The 19,187-nt window shown below is 45.5% G+C and overlaps 2 protein-coding genes across 12 annotated transcripts in view; both read right to left on the bottom strand.

The window, feature by feature from the left end:
- YWHAH (tyrosine 3-monooxygenase/tryptophan 5-monooxygenase activation protein eta) overlaps positions 1–11,664 on the bottom strand; it is a 30,338-nt gene extending 18,674 nt beyond the window's left edge. Inside the window, exons 1-8 of one of the 4 annotated variants that reach the window (XR_013928929.1) lie at positions 10,634–10,767; positions 9,641–9,914; positions 8,882–9,006; positions 8,535–8,658; positions 7,101–7,287; positions 6,485–6,617; positions 5,909–6,210; positions 1,558–1,645 (exon numbers count right to left, since the gene is read on the bottom strand). Coding sequence is in view for 3 of the 4 variants with exons in the window: in XM_080392263.1 (XP_080248389.1) it covers positions 1,558–1,645; positions 5,909–6,210; positions 6,485–6,617; positions 7,101–7,287; positions 8,535–8,658; positions 8,882–9,006; positions 9,641–9,909; positions 10,634–10,964 (1,559 nt within the window). In the remaining variant the exon portion in view is untranslated. Of the gene's footprint in view, positions 1–1,557; positions 1,646–5,908; positions 6,211–6,484; positions 6,618–7,100; positions 7,288–8,534; positions 8,659–8,881; positions 9,007–9,640; positions 9,915–10,633 lie in introns of all 4 variants that reach the window. The other 3 variants (XM_080392264.1, XM_080392263.1, XM_080392265.1) reach the window with 3 other exon arrangements.
- A 145-nt stretch (positions 11,665–11,809) lies between these two features.
- The window catches only part of DEPDC5 (DEP domain containing 5, GATOR1 subcomplex subunit), a 47,498-nt gene continuing 40,120 nt past the window's right edge, over positions 11,810–19,187 (bottom strand). For 6 of the 8 annotated variants that reach the window (XM_080391584.1, XM_080391587.1, XM_080391582.1 and 3 more), the window contains 5 exons: positions 16,974–17,143; positions 15,856–16,027; positions 14,690–14,750; positions 13,512–13,594; positions 11,810–12,611 (listed from right to left, as the gene is read on the bottom strand). In XM_080391584.1, the coding sequence (XP_080247710.1) occupies positions 12,316–12,611; positions 13,512–13,594; positions 14,690–14,750; positions 15,856–16,027; positions 16,974–17,143 (782 nt within the window). In that variant the 3' untranslated portion in view covers positions 11,810–12,315. Of the gene's footprint in view, positions 12,612–13,511; positions 13,595–14,689; positions 14,751–15,855; positions 16,028–16,973; positions 17,144–17,178; positions 19,097–19,187 lie in introns of those variants that run through there. The other 2 variants (XR_013928801.1, XM_080391589.1) reach the window with 2 other exon arrangements.

A 19,187-nucleotide genomic window follows, 5' to 3' on the forward strand; every position in this document is an offset into this window, starting at 1 on the left:
TTTGTTTGCTTGTTTTGTTTTACTCTCATTTTGGCTCTGATGGGATGCATGACCTACAAAAACCAAATTGAAAGTCATGTGTAGACAAAAGGAAGCGTACATCTGCACCCCTGTGGTTCAGACACAGGAACCAAACAACTGCATATTCCTGCAAGAAGCCCAAGGCAAGTTGATTTAGCAAGAAACAGAGTGCCCAGGAAGTCTGTAGAATCCTGTGAAATCATGCCCATTCGAGCTCTTCCTTTTTCTATAGCACGTATTAAGATATGCAAAAATTGCTTTTCTGAATTTCTGAACTGATTAGTTATTACAAAGATTTGAAAACATCCCCTTCTGACATCTGCAAGCATCACATGGGATCTTGCTCCCCAGCCCACATTGCACTGAGTGTCATGTTTCTATACCATTGCAAAATCGGTACAAGAATGCAAAATAGCAAGATGAAAACTAGCTACAGAGACTGCACGCTCTGGAAAGCTTAGAAAAGGCTCATTCATTATTAATGCCCATAGCTTTCCTACTCATCTGGCTCACATTATGGCTGGTAAAAAGGCCACTTTCCAAGATACAGATCTTTATATCGATGCTTTCAAAGGCTCAAAAGAGGTTCTGTTACTGCCCTCAGAGCTGCAGCCGCTTCCTATAATGAGGCCAGCCGATATGGTCTCCTGCTTTTCAAAATCTCTTTTAAAAAGGTTTTCTCCAGCAGCTTATACTGCAAGAGAGACAGAAATGGATGCTGACTGACTGATCAGTAGACCAACACATGTGAAGCCAAAAAATAGCTCAAGGTACAGTTCTGATAGGGCTTTCTTGGGTCCTGTTCTTAGGTAACATCTAATTCAGAGATGATGTGCTCCCATCCCCTTGAAAGCACCAGATTTCTAAATTCTGTTCTCTACTGCCTTAAAATCACCATAAGAAAACATGCAGGCTGCATCCAGATTAAGTAAACTTCTTTTATCATGTCCTATAATACTGCTCTGTACACTGCTATCACCCATCTCCAAACAGTACAAAATCTCTGTTCCTCATCAATAACACAGACTTGGAAATGAAAATTACATGAAAGATTTTAAGTGGTCTGAAAGAGCAGTCAAATTCTGTAGAACCCTTCAGAGGGGAGGACCCTCAAGCAGCCATCCTCCTGTTGTTACTGTTTCACCTGAGCTCCCAAAATGCAGTTTGAACTCTGCTGGTATCACCAATATCTTCTTTCCACAGTGCTAGGTGAGCTTTTCATTGCTCAAAATTTAAATTACACTTTGAATCTGCACAGGTTACTTTGGTCATCATTTCAACGACACATTTAGTAAAATCAGGGTCTGATAAGCAATCCAAGTGGAAAAAACAACAAAACCACCTCTCCTAGCATCTGCTGGATGCTACTCAGGGAATGCCCAGTTTGCTCTGAAATGGATTCCGAAAGGTATGCTTAGATCAAACACGTTTCATCCTAAATATGATGTGAGGTTTTGCATCCCGTGTGAGAGCTACAGCTGGACAGCATGTATAGGGCTAAGCTCCTTTCTCTGAACATTAGGTGTGTTCTCTTACCTGGCTTTGTCCCCAGGCTTGGCTTTCTTCCACGTAGGGTACAGAAACAAGTGGGCACTGAGGCTTGCCAAACACAGTCTGACAGGAACTGGAAGAAAATATGATATACAAATGCGTTTGTATTTATGCTCTACTCGCCGCTTACTGTAATGTTTTGCAGCAGGACAAGAGGGGCTTCTGGTAAAACTATTCATTCAACAGAGATCTGTTAAATTGCTTACAAACCTGCCCCACTTCTCCTCATTGTTATGGCCTGAAAATACAGATTCTGCACTGAGAGGACTAGCCTGACCAGGAGCACTACACAGGATTGACATCTCGACTTGCAACTATCCTTATGCCCCCAGAACATTCTCCATAAACAAAGAGATGTCTACCAAAATGTCTCTCTCCTGGAATGTGTTTTAAAAACACAGATCTTAAGAGTCAAAACAGATAAACATGTGCCTTTATACATAGCCACAACATTGGCTATGATTTTACTATAGCTTTTCAAGACTGCCAGTTGAGTGTCTGGGGCCACAGCTTCCCCATCCACACCTCCCTTGGGGGCTCTGCCAACCTCTCAAAAGAGGTCACAGTCTGCAAGGCACTGAGTCAAGTAGGAGACACTGGGTTCTTGATGATGGGATGTTCTCTCCCTTGTCACCAGCTCAAAGTATCAGTACTCCAACAACACTGCCCGTACCACTGCCAGGAATAGCCCAGGGTATTAATGGCCATACAGGCCCAGGCCAAAGGTGCCAAGTAACAGAGCGTAAGAAAAAAAGCAGAAGAAACAGGGCAAGTGCCAAGTTGCCCTTCCTTGGAATGCTCCCTCAGTTCCGAAAATCAGTCTTCGGACTCCTCTGCTGGAGGCTGCGTTCAGGCAATCACATTGACTAATGACAAATGGACTCAACCCCCACAGCCATCTAAGACCTTGTCCCATCCTTTCTCATAGTCCACTTACACCAACATGCACAATGCCCTTAAGAACAAATTCTGCAATTTATTTATGCAACATGCAAAAAAGTAGCCTCCTTTTGTACGTTTTGAACTCACTGCCTGCCAGTGTCGACGCTGGGTTATCCAGAGGGGAGAGCTTAACAGCAGGAGGATTCCCAGCACTCTGAGCTGGAATCCCAAAAATGCAGCCAGAAGCGGTAAGCTGCAACTAACATCTCAGCACCGATGTTTTTTAAATCAAAGTGCTGGCTCATAAATGCGGTCTCTTCTGCTCCATAAAGTTCAGCGTGCCCTTCTCTTTGAAATGGGAGGCATGAGAGAGTTACATTCTGCATGAACCATTAGCTGGGCTACATTCCACCTGTCTCAGCTCAAGGAGCGAAGAGGATACAACACCACTATCTGTAAAGGCGAGCATCTGTTTGGTGTCCCACAGGGACTTCCAGTTCGCTAGCTGGATCAAACTCTCCTGTCAGGCAGCAGGAGCAGATGGAGACAGTCAGCTTCCAGCCTGGTTCCCCCTCACACTCCCACCTCACAGCCCTGTAGATCATAAGAGGTTTGGATACAGCCCAAGTGCGTAGGACCAACTGTAAAAAAGCCCATGAAAGAAATGAACTGGAATTGTTCTAATAAGCTTTCAGGCTAAGTCCTTTCCAGGTGAGCACCTTTAAAAATAAGACAAAGCAGATTAAGGGTCCTTTGGCTGACTTTTAGTTCTACCCCTGCACTTAAAGCAGGGAGCCAGAGGTGCTGGCAAGGCAGCGAGAACATAAGACATTAAGTCCACTCCAGATGGGTCACCTTGGCTAAGTAATTTCCTCCTCTGTGCTTTACTCTTATCTGCCCTGTCTTTCCAGGATAGCAATGCTCATTTGCCTTACAGTTTAAGCTGTTGACTCCTTTGTCAGTCCCCAGATGAGTGAAGCTCATTGCAACGTTACTGCTCAACAGGACTCCGGTGACACAACACTTCTCCCTAACCCAGTGATTGTGTTAGAGGGCTCTGCCTGATAACAAAGGTGATCCTCATTTACTGCCATTCACCGAGGCGTGATCTTAGCTAAGCCTACCCATGCAAAGTCTCCTGGCTCTCTAGAAAGAAACTGGAAAAGGTCCTAGATGAAACTGCAGTCTGAGGATCACTCATTTCTAAAGAGATCAATGTTCCATGGCATTTTTGGTATTTTGGGAAGTTCAAGGTTTTGGAGAGAGCTGGACCAGGCCACTCCACAGGATATACAAATGGAGTTCATGTAAGTATATCCTCACCAGAAGGTGTCAACAAAGCAGCAAGTCCTGCCCCTGACAGCAATACGATAAAGGGTGTGTGGATTCCTGGCAGAACTGACATACCCAACAAGGAGACATTCACCATAGATTTCTTCTACTGATGGAACATATTTTAAAAATAAACATGAGCTCACTCTAGAGTCAGAACACGCAATTTTAAGTCCAGCCAAAATATTGCCACCAAGCCTTACTGATCTTTCATGATCTTGCCACACAGACTGAGGTGGGTTTAAAATGCCCGGACCTGGGCTCTCTCCAGCAATTCTGAGCGAGGAGTCTGACATGAGTGTGAACAAATGTAGGCACCAGGCCAACTGGGAAATAGGGGTAAAAGGCAGAAATGTTTTTAGCAAGGAACTGGGAGGCAAAACCGCACCAATTTTTATGTGCAGTGAATCACTGCCCTCCCTTGCTGCTTGACAAGCCACAAAGCCTCTCCGTGCCCCTGCTTCCTCATCTATAAAGTGGGAATAAAACTGCTTCTGCCTACCACTTTGACATATTATTGACAGCCTTGTGCTAGCACAAATGCTGGACAGTGTCAAGCAGAAGGGTTATGAAATGGGGCTACTGCTCCTGTTGTGCCTTGCAGATCAGTAAGTTAAAGGAACCTCGTCTGTTTGGCAGTGTTTATTTTTATGTAACATTATGGAAGTTGTATAACATACGGAAGACGGCACAGATTTTTTTGATTTGCATTCTGTGAATTTAGCTCAAATCTCAGAGAAAACGTGCAGTCTGAAACATTTGTTACAGGTAGAAAACAGAAAGACAGAACAGTGCCTGTTTTTCTGTCTTCCAATTTGGAAAGCTTGCACTATGGAATAATCTTGTCATGAGGTTATGAAGCTACAAAAACTATTTTAGGATTAAGTACAGGCCCTACCAACCCAGCCCACAGAATCAGCTCTCACTGGACCAGTATAGGTTACGATTTTCTCCCAGAATCAAAAACAGGCAAATAGCTTAGAAGCTAAACCTGCTTTAAAGAGAGGCGTTCATATTTTTTCTGATGAGGCTGGTCCCGAGTCTCCTCTGTGCCACCACTGTAAAACACATATACACTTACACTGCATTTCCCGTTTCCAGTGCATAGATGTAAATATCTGCAAAATATGATGGACACGAGGAGAGTCAGGCCCTGGGAATGAGATGCATCATTACAGTCTTTCTGCAAGCCTCTTCAGCAGCAGGATTGGGACAAGGCTAGATCTACAGCATCATTGTTACTCCTGTCTTTAAGAAGCCCTGTGCTTTCCACTCCCTTTACCTGTGGGGAAGAATAGTTTCCAGGGTCCCTAGCTGTCTTTCTCTAAGGATGAAGCTTTCAACCTCTAAATCTGACTGCTGAATGATTCCTCCTGAACTGGCCTCAGTACAGCCACCTTGAGGGACTCTGCTCAAGGAAGCTCTGATACCTGCTGAAATAAATGCTTGTATTAAAGACAGACAACATGACTCCACCCTCTGACCCAGCTATTCCTCCCCTCCTTGCTACACACCGACATTCACCCAGCCTCTGGTGAGCCACAGCACTTTTTGTTCTGTAGACCTACAGCAAAGGCAGGTGGACGTCACTTACATATCCTATTGAGGCTATTCTGAAGAACAGGGAGAGGAAAAGAGATGGTGGGAATGCTGAACAAGACTGGACAGGAAGGGGGGGGAGGGGAGAGTAACAGGAAGGAGAAAGGAAAGTAAGAATGTGTTCCTGAAGACAAGCACCATGTCACAGTTAAGAAATTCCCAGCCTCTGCTCAGGCAATCTCTTAAGAATGACCCAGAAGCTTGTTAACTGACAAGGTGAGCAGGCAACACCTGAAGGGGCACTTCCAATGGAAATGCTCCCACCTTGCTGGAAAAGCGCTATCTTATGGAAGCAGTTACGGTTTAAGCAAAAGAGTAGGTAAGAATATCTGCTTCAATACTTTAAATCAATGGATTTTCTCATTGAGCTACTATGAGAGCAGAACCCCATAGCAAACCCACAATAAGCCCTGCTCTCATTTGCCATGACATTGGAACGCCATGTAAGTGAGCAAGAATATTTACAACAGAGAGGAGAGAAGCTTCTATTAAAGGTCAAGGATTTGGGTGCAGTTTTACTAACCTTCTATATTTGGGGTCCACATGGAGCCAGGGTCTCCTCTGCTGCTGCAAGGGGCCTGCCACGCGGCCAGGCATTCATCTGGGAAGGTAAGGGACCCACAAGAGCAGAGGAAAAAGTTATCCAGATGGGGGCTGGCATTAGTACTGCTTGCTACCTCTCTGGGCTGCAGGACAGCAGAGTTAAAGCAGGTTCCTGGTTCCAGCACAGCCTCAGTACAAAAAGCTACAGGTTGTTCAGCGCTGCGAGTAGTCAAAGCAGCCTCGCTTGTCCTCGCTTCATACATCTCACTGCTCTGCATAAAGCTGTAACAATGGAGATGATAAATCAGCCAGACATATTGCTTTGCAAAGAGGGGGGATGCCCCAGCTAAACCTCTGAATCCTGCCCTTGACAGCTGGGAGATTAACTGCTAGATGCTCTGACTGCCTGATGCTGGGCATGGACCGCTCCCATCTATGGGATCAAGTCTCCTAAGTGATGTCACCCTGGGAACTGACACGAAAGTCAGTTCCACGAACAAGTTTAAAGGTTGCTTCATCTCTGAACTGTCACTGTAAAGACTTTTTCATACATCACCTGGATTCCATCATCTTTAAATATGTTCCTTCAGGAGGCTTATGCAGATCTGCAGCTGGCTGCTCCCACCCTGGGTCACAAGGCACGAGGGTCATCTCTATTTGCTCAGAGCCGATGCCCACACAAGATCCATCTGAAAGGTGCAGGCCAGGCAGATGAAGGAACACTAATAGTTACTCCAAAAAGCAATGAAACAAGTCTAATTTGCCAAATGCAGCAAGACCCTCCTATTCCCCGTGACTGAAGTTTGGCCAAGATTCTGTTAAGGGGCATGAATATACTGCACTTTACTGGAGTACTGCCCTGATTTCGGAATCTGAGAGCTAAAATCTGTTGCCTCCTGTGTATTTGTATTTATTTGGTGCCCCTTCTGAGACAGGCATCTCTTTTCACCTGTCCTTGCACAGACCTTACCAATGTTTGCTCCTTCTGTGGAGTGACAGCCTCTAGCCAAACAATGAGGCACTCCACTGAAGTAGAGTCCTCCAATGTCCACTCAATCCATCAGCATATAGATGCTGTTCTGGAGAAGGAGTATCCTTCCCTTTCTGAGGGAATTTAAAATTGGTTTTCTGCTTTCTGGACCACATCCTAAGCCCATTAGAAAGAGACAAACCTGCAGTTTGTGGAGTGTAGGATTCTTCATCCTGCCGCTCCTTTGTGTGGTAAGTCAAAGGCCTCTCAGGACATGAGTTGTTGAGCTTTTCGGCACGAGGAAGGCAGGATTTTTGACGTCGTCGGTAATTTGCAAACCAGTTATAGACCTGAATTGGCTGCAAGTTCATGTCCCGAGCCAATCCCTCCTGCAAACCCAGGTGTAAGGGGAGATCAAGAGAAAAATAAACCGCATCCAAATAATCAGGCTTTTCCCTTCAGATCCGAAAGCAGCCCAGCAAAAGAGCATTCAAATCCAGACACATTTGTCAGTAGGTATCCGATAAGTCTGTGTGGATCGCCTTGCAGACTGATTTATAAACTCAAAAGAGTTGCTGGAAAACACACATTCCACCCTGCTCCCCAAGTCCATTTGTTTGCTATAGGAAACCATGTACTGCTATTTTATATTGCTATATTTACATGTAAAACCCCACCAAAGCATGCTCTTCCCACAGACTGACAGCTTCACATTGCTAACATGACACTAGTAGGATAACCACTAATGCATTTACCACAGCTGTGAGCAGTATAAACACCTGTATCACATTCACAGAAAAATTTATGCGGTATTAAACTACTAAATAATGAGATCATATAAATGAAGAAAGTATTAGGAAATTAATGCATAAGTGATCATAGTATCCTGACCTTTTAGGACTTTAATTATGCAGCTTCATTATTCTCCCAATTCAGAGTGGTTTTTTGAAATGAAAAAATGGAAGTCGTTGCTCCTTTGTGAAAAGGCTAAGAAATAAACCAGCTTCACATTGCAGAACTAGTCACCAGGCCATCCTGCCTCATATGAGAAGGGTGTTGGAAAAACTGAGCACCACAGAGGCAGACTTTAAAGTCTGAAGCCTTCACCTTGCAAGGCAGCAATCAACCAGGATTACTGGACTAATTCACATGTCACTTTCGTTACAAATCTGTCGCTGTCCAAATGAGGTAGGTACCTGCATACATCAACACAGCCTGCTGTGTTTTGAAATTCTTGAATTTAGTGTGGTAAGTCAGTGCAAAATATATTCTGGTAAGCAAAGTGCAATTTTATATAGGCTATAACTCAGTCAAGTCAGAATTATTTATCACTGCAATACAGCTCTTCTGAGAAACGATTGCTTTGCTGCCTAATCACTACAAAATTAGAATGGTTAAAAGCCCAGTGAGGAATTTATTTCCCCTGATCTTTTTGTTCAAAGCAAGTGAAATGATTTCACATGAACTTGATGATTTTTTTAAGGATACCTTTAGGGAAAGATCAAATATGGGGAAGCCCAGCCCCACTGGGCCTTCTGAAAACAAGGATTTAGAATGAAACCGGTTATAGACCCCTGATAGCAGAGGTCTGCTTTACTGTGACAAGGAGACTTGACTGGACGTAGCACAACCCTACCCGCTGTTTCTTATTTGGATTTGTTGTCACCTCTGCAGCAAACCTGTGCAGCTGCTGGCGTACTTCATCTGAATAGTTTCGATTCTTCAAACCTTCAGGACAAAGGGAAATAGGTGGTGGATTCCTATGCACAGGAGAACAGGATTAAAAAGGACCCAAAAAGAGACATTCATGGGAATTTTCTCACATTGTCACAAGTGGTCAAAAAACCAAGAAAAAGCCAACTCCAAGAAGCAGCCATCCTGAGATGCAAAATGATCCCTCTGCATCTCTACCCCCTGCATCTGTTAACTACTGCAGAGGGGTGGGGGTGGGGGCTGGAAATCAGTTTCCCCACACCACAGTACCTCTTCCTGCAACGGAATTTCTGAAGTGGTGTCAGAAAATCCGTGCGGTGTTTCTCCATAGCCCTCCGGTAGTGAATCTCATGCCAAAGTTGCACCAGCTCCTCCTTCTCTTCTGCCTTGCAACACTAGAACAAAATAGTAGGTAAGCAAACCCTTCCCAGGTAGTCAGTCAGGTTTCCTACAAAGGAGAAAACCCTCAACAACTAAAAACTTACTCAGAAATTCCTACTGGTTTGACAAGGCTGGTAGCATTATGCAAGGATATGGCTTACTGTACACCTTCCTTCTATAATGTATGTTACCTGTCTAATGCTGCCTTCTCCCCAGTGAAAAGGGCTAAGTTACCAGATCTAGAGGCAAAACCTCCTCGCCCTGAGTGGTGCCATCCAACCTTCCTCATATTCTCCCATCCTGGCAAGCCCTCTAAACTTGGCCGCCCCAAGGCTTCTATGTCCTGAGCCCTAAGTTAGTGAAAAACTCCAAGAACCACCATAATAGAGAACAAAAAATCCTGCTTTCACAAACTACAACCAACCCCATAATCACCCAATTACCTTCTCCCCCTTGGCTGATTCATAGTAATTGCATGTAGCAAAGGCTTTATCCTATGTTTCAGGTCAACCAAAGCACATATACCACCTTCCACTGCCGTACACCAGCTAGAAATATTCCATGTGCTGCAGCTGGAGTAAGTCTGCACTAACAGCTCTAATTGCTATTTTCCTAATACTGTTGTTTCCACGAAGAACAGAGCCCTACCTCCAGGAGTCTGCAGGCTGTGTCATGCTGCCCATTACGGATATGAATGAACACACAAGCTCGGACAACGTGGATGTTTGTGAGAAAAGACATCTTGTGTTCGCATCCCATCATGGCCCCAACCAACTTCTCCAGATTAGCAGATGAGCTCTGGAGGTCCTGGCAAAGCTGTCCTGCTAGATCCAGCAGCTTGGCAGGTGGGGGATCCTTGTTTTTATTCCTGTTTAACATGGCCATGAACCGCTTCATCCTTACGTCCTGTTGGAAGCCTTTTCTATGCAACGCACAAAGTTGTGGTTAGATAAAAACTTTTATCTCCTATTTTTAGGTTCTATGGTATGCTTTTTTGTGGGTTTTTTCGTTTTTGTTTTTTTTAAGTAAAGAAATTCACAGTGCTATTAAAAGCAGCCTGAGGACCTCAAAACAGTGCTAATAAAACTAGGCCTAAAGCAAAAGCCACACCAGGTTTGCAGTTGAGAAAACCAAGCTCAGAAAGACCAAGCTGGCCCCAAAGCTCGGAGTCTGAAGGAAGAGGCCAAAGCAGGAGGGCTGCGGGGGGCACGGCACCTGGGGGGGCCCTGGCTTCCCCCTTGGGTCTGTGTGTGGGGCTGGGGACACTGGGGCACCTCAGGGCAGCTCCGGCCCCTGCCACGGGCCTCCAGACGGCTCCAGTGCCAGCACCCACATACCCACCGCCCGGCACGAAGCTTCGCATCTGCTGCTCACGGGTTAAAACTACCAGAACATTTACACCAGAGACATCCAGGTGAAATAAATGAGGTTTTAGTCCTCCAAAATGGCTCAGGACAAGCCAAGAGCTGCTGGCGGTTACACCCAAGCGTAACTCCAGCGGCGGTCAGGGCCGGGTGTCACGCGTTTTCCCGGGGGAGGCCGGCGCGATGTCCGGTGGGTGCCCCCGGGGACACCCCACCCCTGCCCCCCCCCCCCCCCCCCTCCTCCCGCCGGCCAAAATGGGGATAAGCTGCTAAATACCTGCGCGCCGCTGCGGAACGGGAACCCCCGGCTGCCGTCCCCTCCCGGGCCGGCGGCAGCGCAGCGCGGGGTGCCACAGCCCGCCCCGGGGCTCCCCGGCACCTCCCTGCCGGCCCAGCGCCGGGCCCGGTACCGCCGGGGCGGGGGCCTCCCCGCCCACCCCACCCCCGCCGCCCGCCGGGGGAGGCCGCCCCGCGGGACCCTGAGCGGCGCCGGCCGGGAGGAGGGGGATGGGCGAGGGGGAGGGGGGCCGTGCGCTGGGGGAGGGGGCCGGGGGCTGCCCCTGCCCGCCCCCCCGAGGCTGCTGTGACCGAGCAGCTGCTGCGGGCATGGCCGCCGCCGTGGCGAGCTGGTGGGGAGACGGCAGCGAGGTGTCCCCGCCGCAGGAGGGTGTTGTGCAGGTGGTGGGGGGCGGGCGTGCAGCGGGAATTCTGGCTCGCTCCCGCGCACCGAATGGAGAGCCACGCAGCTCAAACCGCCTTCCCAGGTGGCTGCTGTCTCCTGACTGAGAAGTCAGAGTCAGTTTAGGGGATAAAACTGCAGCAGCTGGGATTTTCCCTGAACCGGATCTGCAACGCACCGAGACTGTCAGCTCTCTGCCGACTCCGGTTCAGGGCGGGCAGGTAACAGCAGTAACCATCTCGCAGCAGGAGCCAGCAGCCCCCTTCCCCGCAGTGCTGCATCCCACCCTGCATTCACACTTTACAGCCCCCCTCCCCGCACAGTGCTGCATCCCACCCTGCATCCACGCTTAAATAACTGGCTCATGCCAAGTCCACGTGCCATATCCCAGCTTTCCCTGCAAAGACAAAGACCACCTACTTGAGCACGGCCTTCTCCTTTTTGATGCATGCATGCACATCCTAAAAACCTGCTCATAATCCTCTTTGCTCCTCCAACCAGCAGCACCTTGCTTTCAGCTGCCCTGGTTTCTCCTTAGGCTCAGATGCTGGCCTTGCAGGACAGTAATGGCCTCTTGCTCCTGCTGCATGTCACTGTCCTAAATCCAGAGCTAGAGATGGAAAGTCCTGGGTACTAAAAGGACAAAGCCCCGCCATTGAACTCTGAGCATTTCATTATCATGCTGGACATAAGGAGCAGTATTTCCTTTCCACAATTACTCTCCTTTACTCCCCGATTCCATGCTGCTGCCTGGAATTACAACAAAACATCAGGTCACTTGACTTTTTGCATTTTTACTTATTTACACGTATGAAAGTTAACAAGTGACTCTCGCGTTTTATCATACATATTCACACAGTCAGGCACACCTCAAAAGGGGAAGAGGCAGGCTGCTGTCAGGCACATCAGACGCAAATGGCACCAACCATTTCCAGTGACGGAAAGCTGCTGCCATCACCCTCTGTGCTGAATCTAACTGCCCTTGAAAACATTTGCGCTCTTCCTCCTTTACCTCTGCTCTAACTGAAGGTTTGGCAATCAAGGACTGCAGCTACTTGAAACCAAGCTGAGGTCAGGTGATAGATATTGGCAAGCCAACAGCTCAGATTCTTTTTCCAAGGACTTAATCAAATTCTGTTGAATATCAACAGCAATATTGATCAGGTCCTCTTGGAGCCTCAAGATGAATCCACCAAAGAGGCTCTTTTCCAGTCATCCGTCACCTCTACATCCTTGCCACAAGGTAAAGCTTCTGTCTCCCTAAGAGATACAACCCTGTTTCATGGAGCACTGGCGTGCATTTTATCTAGACAATCTGTCCAGAACAAAACAAGCCGGCTATCTTTGTTCCAGCAAAAGTCTGTGAAGTCTTTCAGCAACCGATCAGCAAACTTCTCATCCCCTGTGGCACTGGACCGCCACGTTTTCGTCAGCATGGTGTTGTAGGCCCAATTGTAGCCAATGCGCTCTTCACAAAACATGTTCTGGTTGGTGGAGCTAGTGGAGTTGCGCCGGCGTCGCTGCTGCCCACAAGAAAATTTCCGCTTGGAATATGGTAGCTGCAAAAACACTGTCCCTGGAGAAAACAGACAGAGCTTTAGTCTTAGGGAGACCCAAGTCCCAACAACTGGTAGCTGACTCATTACATTCTGAAAAGGAAATTGGACTGGGTTTCCTTTAATTGTCTGTTAGCAAGATAAAATGGGATACGCTTTTCCTTCTTTGCTTTTACATCTACCTCTTCCTGCAAATTACAGCACTGGAAAAGAGCACACTTTGTCTTGCCTTTCTCTTGGTAGAAGGGAATGAAGCAGAGATGTAGGCTCTGACCCATCTTTCTACCTTCACATCAATTTCCATTCTCTTCTGCAGTTTTCCAGAAGCTCTCTTCCTGTCATTGTCTTCATGTCTCAGCAACCCCTCTGCACGTACGAAGTTATTTGACCATAATATGCCATACATGGAGCTTAGTTAGCAGTGATGACAGATCACCAATATTTATGAAGAATAATAATGAGCAAGTGGATCCTAAATGCTTTATCTACCTCCCACACTATGTGTATGGGTAGAGATGCATCTACAACTGACCTTAAGCACGAGAACAGAGCACCAACTTGCTCCAGTACCTTCCCTCCTTCTAGCTTCTATAGATACACATTTTACATTGCACTTGGAATAAGCTCTGCCTTGTTGTTTTTTTTTTTTTTTTTTAATTTCTCCATCTCCTGGAAATAAAAGTTTCAGAGATACTATAAAGCAAGATTTCAAACCAATGCCACTGATTAGCAGCCACATTTTGTGCTTTTCATACTGCCTCTCCAGTTTTCTGGTTTGTGTTGGCCAATACACCTACTTGTCATCTGACTAGGGACATCGTGAGGACCAACATCACTGACACAAAACAAACTGCATGTAAAATGGTTCTTTTTTTAGAATAGCCTCCTCCTTACCCCAATACCTGCCAAATATCACTCACCTGTGACATGGATATACTGTGGCTTGTTCTCAGCTGGGAAGTTGAATGCAGAGGCTGAGTATTTATCTTGCACAAATCCAAATCTGGAAAAACAAACACCAGGGGAAAAAAAAAAAAAAAGAAAAAACAAGATAAAAAGTGCCACTCCACCTAGGATTCCTTCAGCCCAAGGCAAAGGCACCAGGGAAAACCTTCCACTATCACAAATGCTCCCTTTTCTAATGGCCTGAATGCAAGGGGAAAAGGGATGAAGAGAGTTTAGTTTCTCCAAATATTGTCTGGCCCCTGCTAAGCAGGAAGCTTGTAACCCCATCCTGAACTCTGTCCTAACTTGTGCTGGAAACAAGAGCACCAGCAGCTCAGTTCGGGAGAGCACTGAGCAGTCTCTTGACAAAATGGGGCAGCTACACATGAATGAGAGAAGAGTGATAGTCAGACAGACATTCCTAGGGTATGTTTCAAGCTGTAACCTTTTATTTTTTATTTTTTTTTTTTTTTTTATGCTGGACAATATTCCACACAGAACTGCAAGCAGCTCACCTGAAAGTTCTTTGCTGTTCGCAGAATACTTGTTCCTCTCCTGCTTTCTAAGCTAATGAAAGATTATTTCCAGGCTAAAGGCCCTTACAAAACGCAGTCTCTCTGTCATGAAGAGAGACCTTGGCAGCAATACCATGAAACAAACTGGCACCTCAAGCACACAAAGGGGTGAGGCTAGGTTGGTATTCAACGTTTCCAACAATTCCTTCTTAAACTGGGCCCGACCTCTAACATACAGCTACCACCCCAGTCTCCTGCCAATTGTCAGTCACTGGTTGTCATCCAGCTCAAGACTGTGTTAAGTACATGTGAAGGAAATAACTGTCCCTTCTCAGAAAGAAATCTACCTACAGTCTAACTGCTTCTGAATTAGAGTAACAGGGCACCTTCCAACGTCAATGCCCTCCCTATGAAGACAGTATGGTTTGCTAACAAGTGACAGGCTGAAACACTATCTACCTGCCCCTTGCACCCACCACCTCCAGGCATTATTGTTATATTTTAATCTAATAATCTACAAGCAGACTTCAGAGAAGCAGATGGCATAGAACCCATGCGATTCAGGAGTTCAGCACAGGTGTTCATCCTACATTATCCAGGGAGATATGAACCTTTCAGTCATTCTGCCCTGTACATACCTGTGTGCTATTGCTTCCTGGAGGAGATGCATACGGTCCCAGTATGTTTCTGGTTCAAAGCCTGAAAAACAAAAAAAAACAACACTGTTACCTAGTCAAGCCACTTTATTTCCAACTTTTCAAGACTTCAGTTTTCCTCAGAAGACCTCTGTGCACTTTTGGGGTTTTTTTTAGCCATTTCTTTCAGTTACATTTTTTTCTGTCAACTGTCCCTTGAATACCACCTTATTAGAGACATGTCTTGTACACCCCAGTAGCAGATTCATCCGAGTCTTGTACACCCCAGTAGCAGTTTCAGTTGAGAATTTAGCTTTTGTGTCTCTTGAGATGAAGGAGAGGAACATTATGGAGTGTGTGGGAGGGTGCAAGGAAGGAAAATGGGCTGCTGTGTATCACCACAGAGTGCCCTGAAAATACTTTGTTCAAAGTCAGCGTGGCTATGGTGACCTCACATGGATTTGTCGCTAACTTTTACATTTACACCTGGACACTGGGTCAAGGGTTAATGAAAATAAAGCAAGCCATCATCTTTGCTATTATAAAAAAGAGCCTTTTGCTAGCTGTCCCTTCTCACGATGCAATTTTGCCTCTGCAGGGGGACAGAGTTCCCTGATCTTTGAGCTTCCACCTGAGACTTACCACAACAGCATCAGTCAAAAGGGTGAGATCACATTGCAGAAAAGGAGATTGCAGTTTCTAGCTCTTAATCTCATGTGCAAACACTCTTACTGTGAAAGTAACCATGGCAACAACAAAAAAAAGAGGATGGCAGTCATGAAAGCCTAATCTCACTGAGGGAGAGAACAAACAAATGCGGGATACAAATGCAGAGCAGCTGTGGGCAGGGTCTACCAGCAAAACAGACTCTTACAGTCTAACATCATGTCGAACAAAATAACTACTTGAAACAGGCTCTATAAGAGTATGCAGCATTATGGCAACAAAGATCACTGGGGAGACCACCTTTCCTGTGCCTTGGTACTTGTAGCTGCCAGCTTCATACGCTGTTGCATGCTGATTAGCCTGGTGTGGCTGCTGAAATGTAAAAACAGGCCCTTCATACAGCTCATGCATATCTGGTAAATGAGGTTCTTCATGTCAACTACGTGCCAGAAGGGACCTGCTTGCAGAAAAGTACACCAAGTAAAACAAAGAACATTTCTTACCGTCAAACAAATGCTCGCTACCCTCCTTCAACAAGCAGCTAACATTGAGTGGGATGAACAACTGAGCTCGAAGTGGGTCTCCATATAAGTAACTGGGCAAGGCAAACGGCCCTTCCAAGACTGGAACTAGCAAGAAACCACAGGACGTGGCTTTCCGATGCCAACCCTGAACCTGAGAAAAGATTCAAACAATGAATCATACAATATATGTCAAACTGAAGAAGGGCGCTTATGTGCACAGGAGTAACTCATTCCCCGACAATAGATCAGCCATGCTCAATTCTCCACAGGCTCAGCTTGCTTTGCATGGCAAGCACACAAGCGTCCTTGTAAGCAAAGCAGTACAAGCACAAGACATCAGGCTTTCCTTTTTGAAGTGCCTCATCAATCAGAAAGCACTTTCAAACAGGACATTTTTCAGGAACTGATTCAGCCTACTTATCATCAGTGGCTAAGTACTGCTGCTTTACTGGAACAGTGCAATAGATTTTTAAATAAAAGCAAAAAAAAATAATCACTGAGTGCTATCTGGCCGGGTGGGGTAAAACCTGGTGTTAAATTATTTGAGTTTTACAGAAGCTACAAAAGGGAAAACATCTACAAATTACAAGTGACACAAACCACTCACATTTTCAATTCAAAATGTTTTCAGCAAATTAAAAATAGCTAAAAAGCATTGCTGAACAGGAAGGACACATTGCCTGGAAAAGCCCTGTCATGAAAGCAATTCTACTGAGATTTAAAGTTTTCAAGTTTGAAGACAGAAGAAATGCAACGTGAAACAGATTCTTTTCCAAAGACCCAGCTTGGGGCTTAAGATTTGCCTAAGGGAGACTTAAATTTATCACCTTGACCTATACTGATCTGTGCATACTGTGCATGAAACCCACTAAAAGCAGAACACTATTCCGCAGACAGAATGACTATAGATAGCATGATAAATGATGACCAGATGCAGCAATGCTAACAACCACCAGTAAAATTACTTATGGAAATGAGGGCAGATTTAACCCACTGTTTCTCTCTTAATACTTCCCACAACAACGTCCCCAGTAGTCTAAGGGATACAGAGGCCAGACGGGCATACTTGCGGCCACCCAGAACACAAGAACCCTTACCATCTCAAAAAGAACAGCTGCAGTCACTGCCATCCAGTGTAACTTGATTTCAAAAGCAGCATTCAGGGAGAAATTGCCATGGTAATAACAACTGCACCACTCCAAACGGTCAGTGCGGTTATTCACATCCACATCAAGCGTCACTGTCCGTTGCTCAGGCACTGTGGCAGCTACGCAGCCAAAGAATAGGGGTATATTTAAAAGATGCATTGAAAGAGGGTAGAAGACAGAATGAAGAGAAGAAAACAAACAAGACAAGCTATTTTAAATGAATTTGTCCTCCCACTCTTCCCCAAATATTTTTTGGACTAGCAGAACAGTCCCAGAATGCTGCTCATCCAGATCACAAAAGACATAAAAGCCTGAAGCATTATTCGTATCAGAGGTCTGTGCCACAGAATTACCCTCCCAAGCAGTCAAAAAACATTTCAGCTGCAATAAAGACACAGAACCAAGAGTCACGGAGCTAATCAATAAGCGACTGGTGCCATAATTAAACATGGCTAGACATCATCAGCTCCTTCACGCCCAAGACATTCCAAATTTAGTTTAATATCTTTCTATATGCCCCCACCAGAAATCACAACAGGGTGTTGGTACACAGGGCAGGAGCCTTCTGGGACCTTCCACAGCTAGAAATTAGAAGTTAAACTTCTTGTTTCTTTGACCCCACATCAATATCCCACATTACTGCATTGCTAAAACTGCACATCCAACACTTTTTGTAAAAGCATGGAAAGGCAGCCAAGACTCATGCAGCAGTGTTACGGTCACTGCAATACCTTCTATTGTTTTGCAGCAAGTGCAGAGATAGTGCCCAAGATCCAGCTCCCTTTGTGCCCCGCACCCCAGTGAAAGAAAATCTCAGCTATCAGGCAAAAGAGGAAGGGAAGCACAGAAGGTGGAAGTGACCTGGCTGGTGTCACAGAGCAGACTGCAAAGCCAGGTACAGAGCCCAGATCTCCTGACTCTGAGACCAAAGTCCTGCTACGAACCACGCTGTCACTTTCAACTTTTCTTTAGGCAAATACATAATGTAACATTTCTATAACGTTAAAAACTGACACAAAACAAAGGGCTGCAATACTACTATTGAAAAACCTTTGCCCTTTTTTTTATTGCATGCATGAGGGATGGATGTTGTTATTTGTTGCTTAAGGAAGACGTGCACTCCTTTATATGGTCACCTTTTAAATGACCTTATAATTTAATGGCATTTAAAAAAAAATTTAAAAAGTTCTTCATCCAGGTAGATGGACAGTTCCCACCTTCACATCTACTGCAAGTTAGTTGGAAGCAGTTTTCAAGGTTTAAGAAAATCCTTTACATTGCTATTACTGCAGCTTAGAACGAGGCAGGGGAAAAGAAGAAAAAACCCAATAAAAATGGAAGAACATCACACGGTTTTGTTTTGCAAATAAGATCCATTTTTGTCTTTGGGAAATGTCTCATCTGCAATTTCTGAATTGGTCTGGTATTGTCAGACAGACCAACACCTTGGGATTTTCTTTTTCTTGGTCCTTTTCAGTGGAATATCACTGTGAATGCAATGGCTGTAGTTAGAAGATTATGGTGGCAGTTTTCTAACAAAGTATGTTGGAAAACAAGATCCCAAAAGCTGTAAAGTGAAAGCAGCTCAATCAGGTAGATGTTGGTCGTTAGCTAAGAGGTCAGCAATAACACCACAGTCCAGTGTGCCCAAACCAGCACACTGTGAAGAATGAGCTCCCTGCTCCCTTAGACTGTTCCTTTTTCCAGATAATGCAGACACCCCATTAGGGCTGGAGCTTCTCTCTCCGCCTTGTCTGCAGCTGTAATGCACAGGTAAAGCAACAGGAACACAGTCCAACCAGGTGAGCTACTCATAAGGACCTTAAAAACTGATAAGAAATAGCCACGTGTCTGAATTCAGAAGTTTCAGTTTAAAACCAACTTAATTTTAATAGAATAAACTTTGGCTTCCGTAGATTTGATTTTAAGAAGACTCACCTGCTTCCCAATTGTCTTGTATCATTGAGCATTTAACTAATGATTTGTTGAGTAAATCGGAGAGGAGCAGGCAGGTTATTCTCCAGTCACAGACTACACTATATACATGACTACAATTGCTAGTGCATGCATTGCTATAAATCAAAAGGGACAAGATTAGGTATATCACAGGTCAGACTTGCACTGGGAAGGGAAAGGGGACAATCACTGGGCAAGTGATAGGGG

This window comes from Falco punctatus, assembly GCF_963210335.1.
Source record: "Falco punctatus genome assembly, chromosome: 1".
Taxonomy (NCBI): domain Eukaryota; kingdom Metazoa; phylum Chordata; class Aves; order Falconiformes; family Falconidae; genus Falco; species Falco punctatus.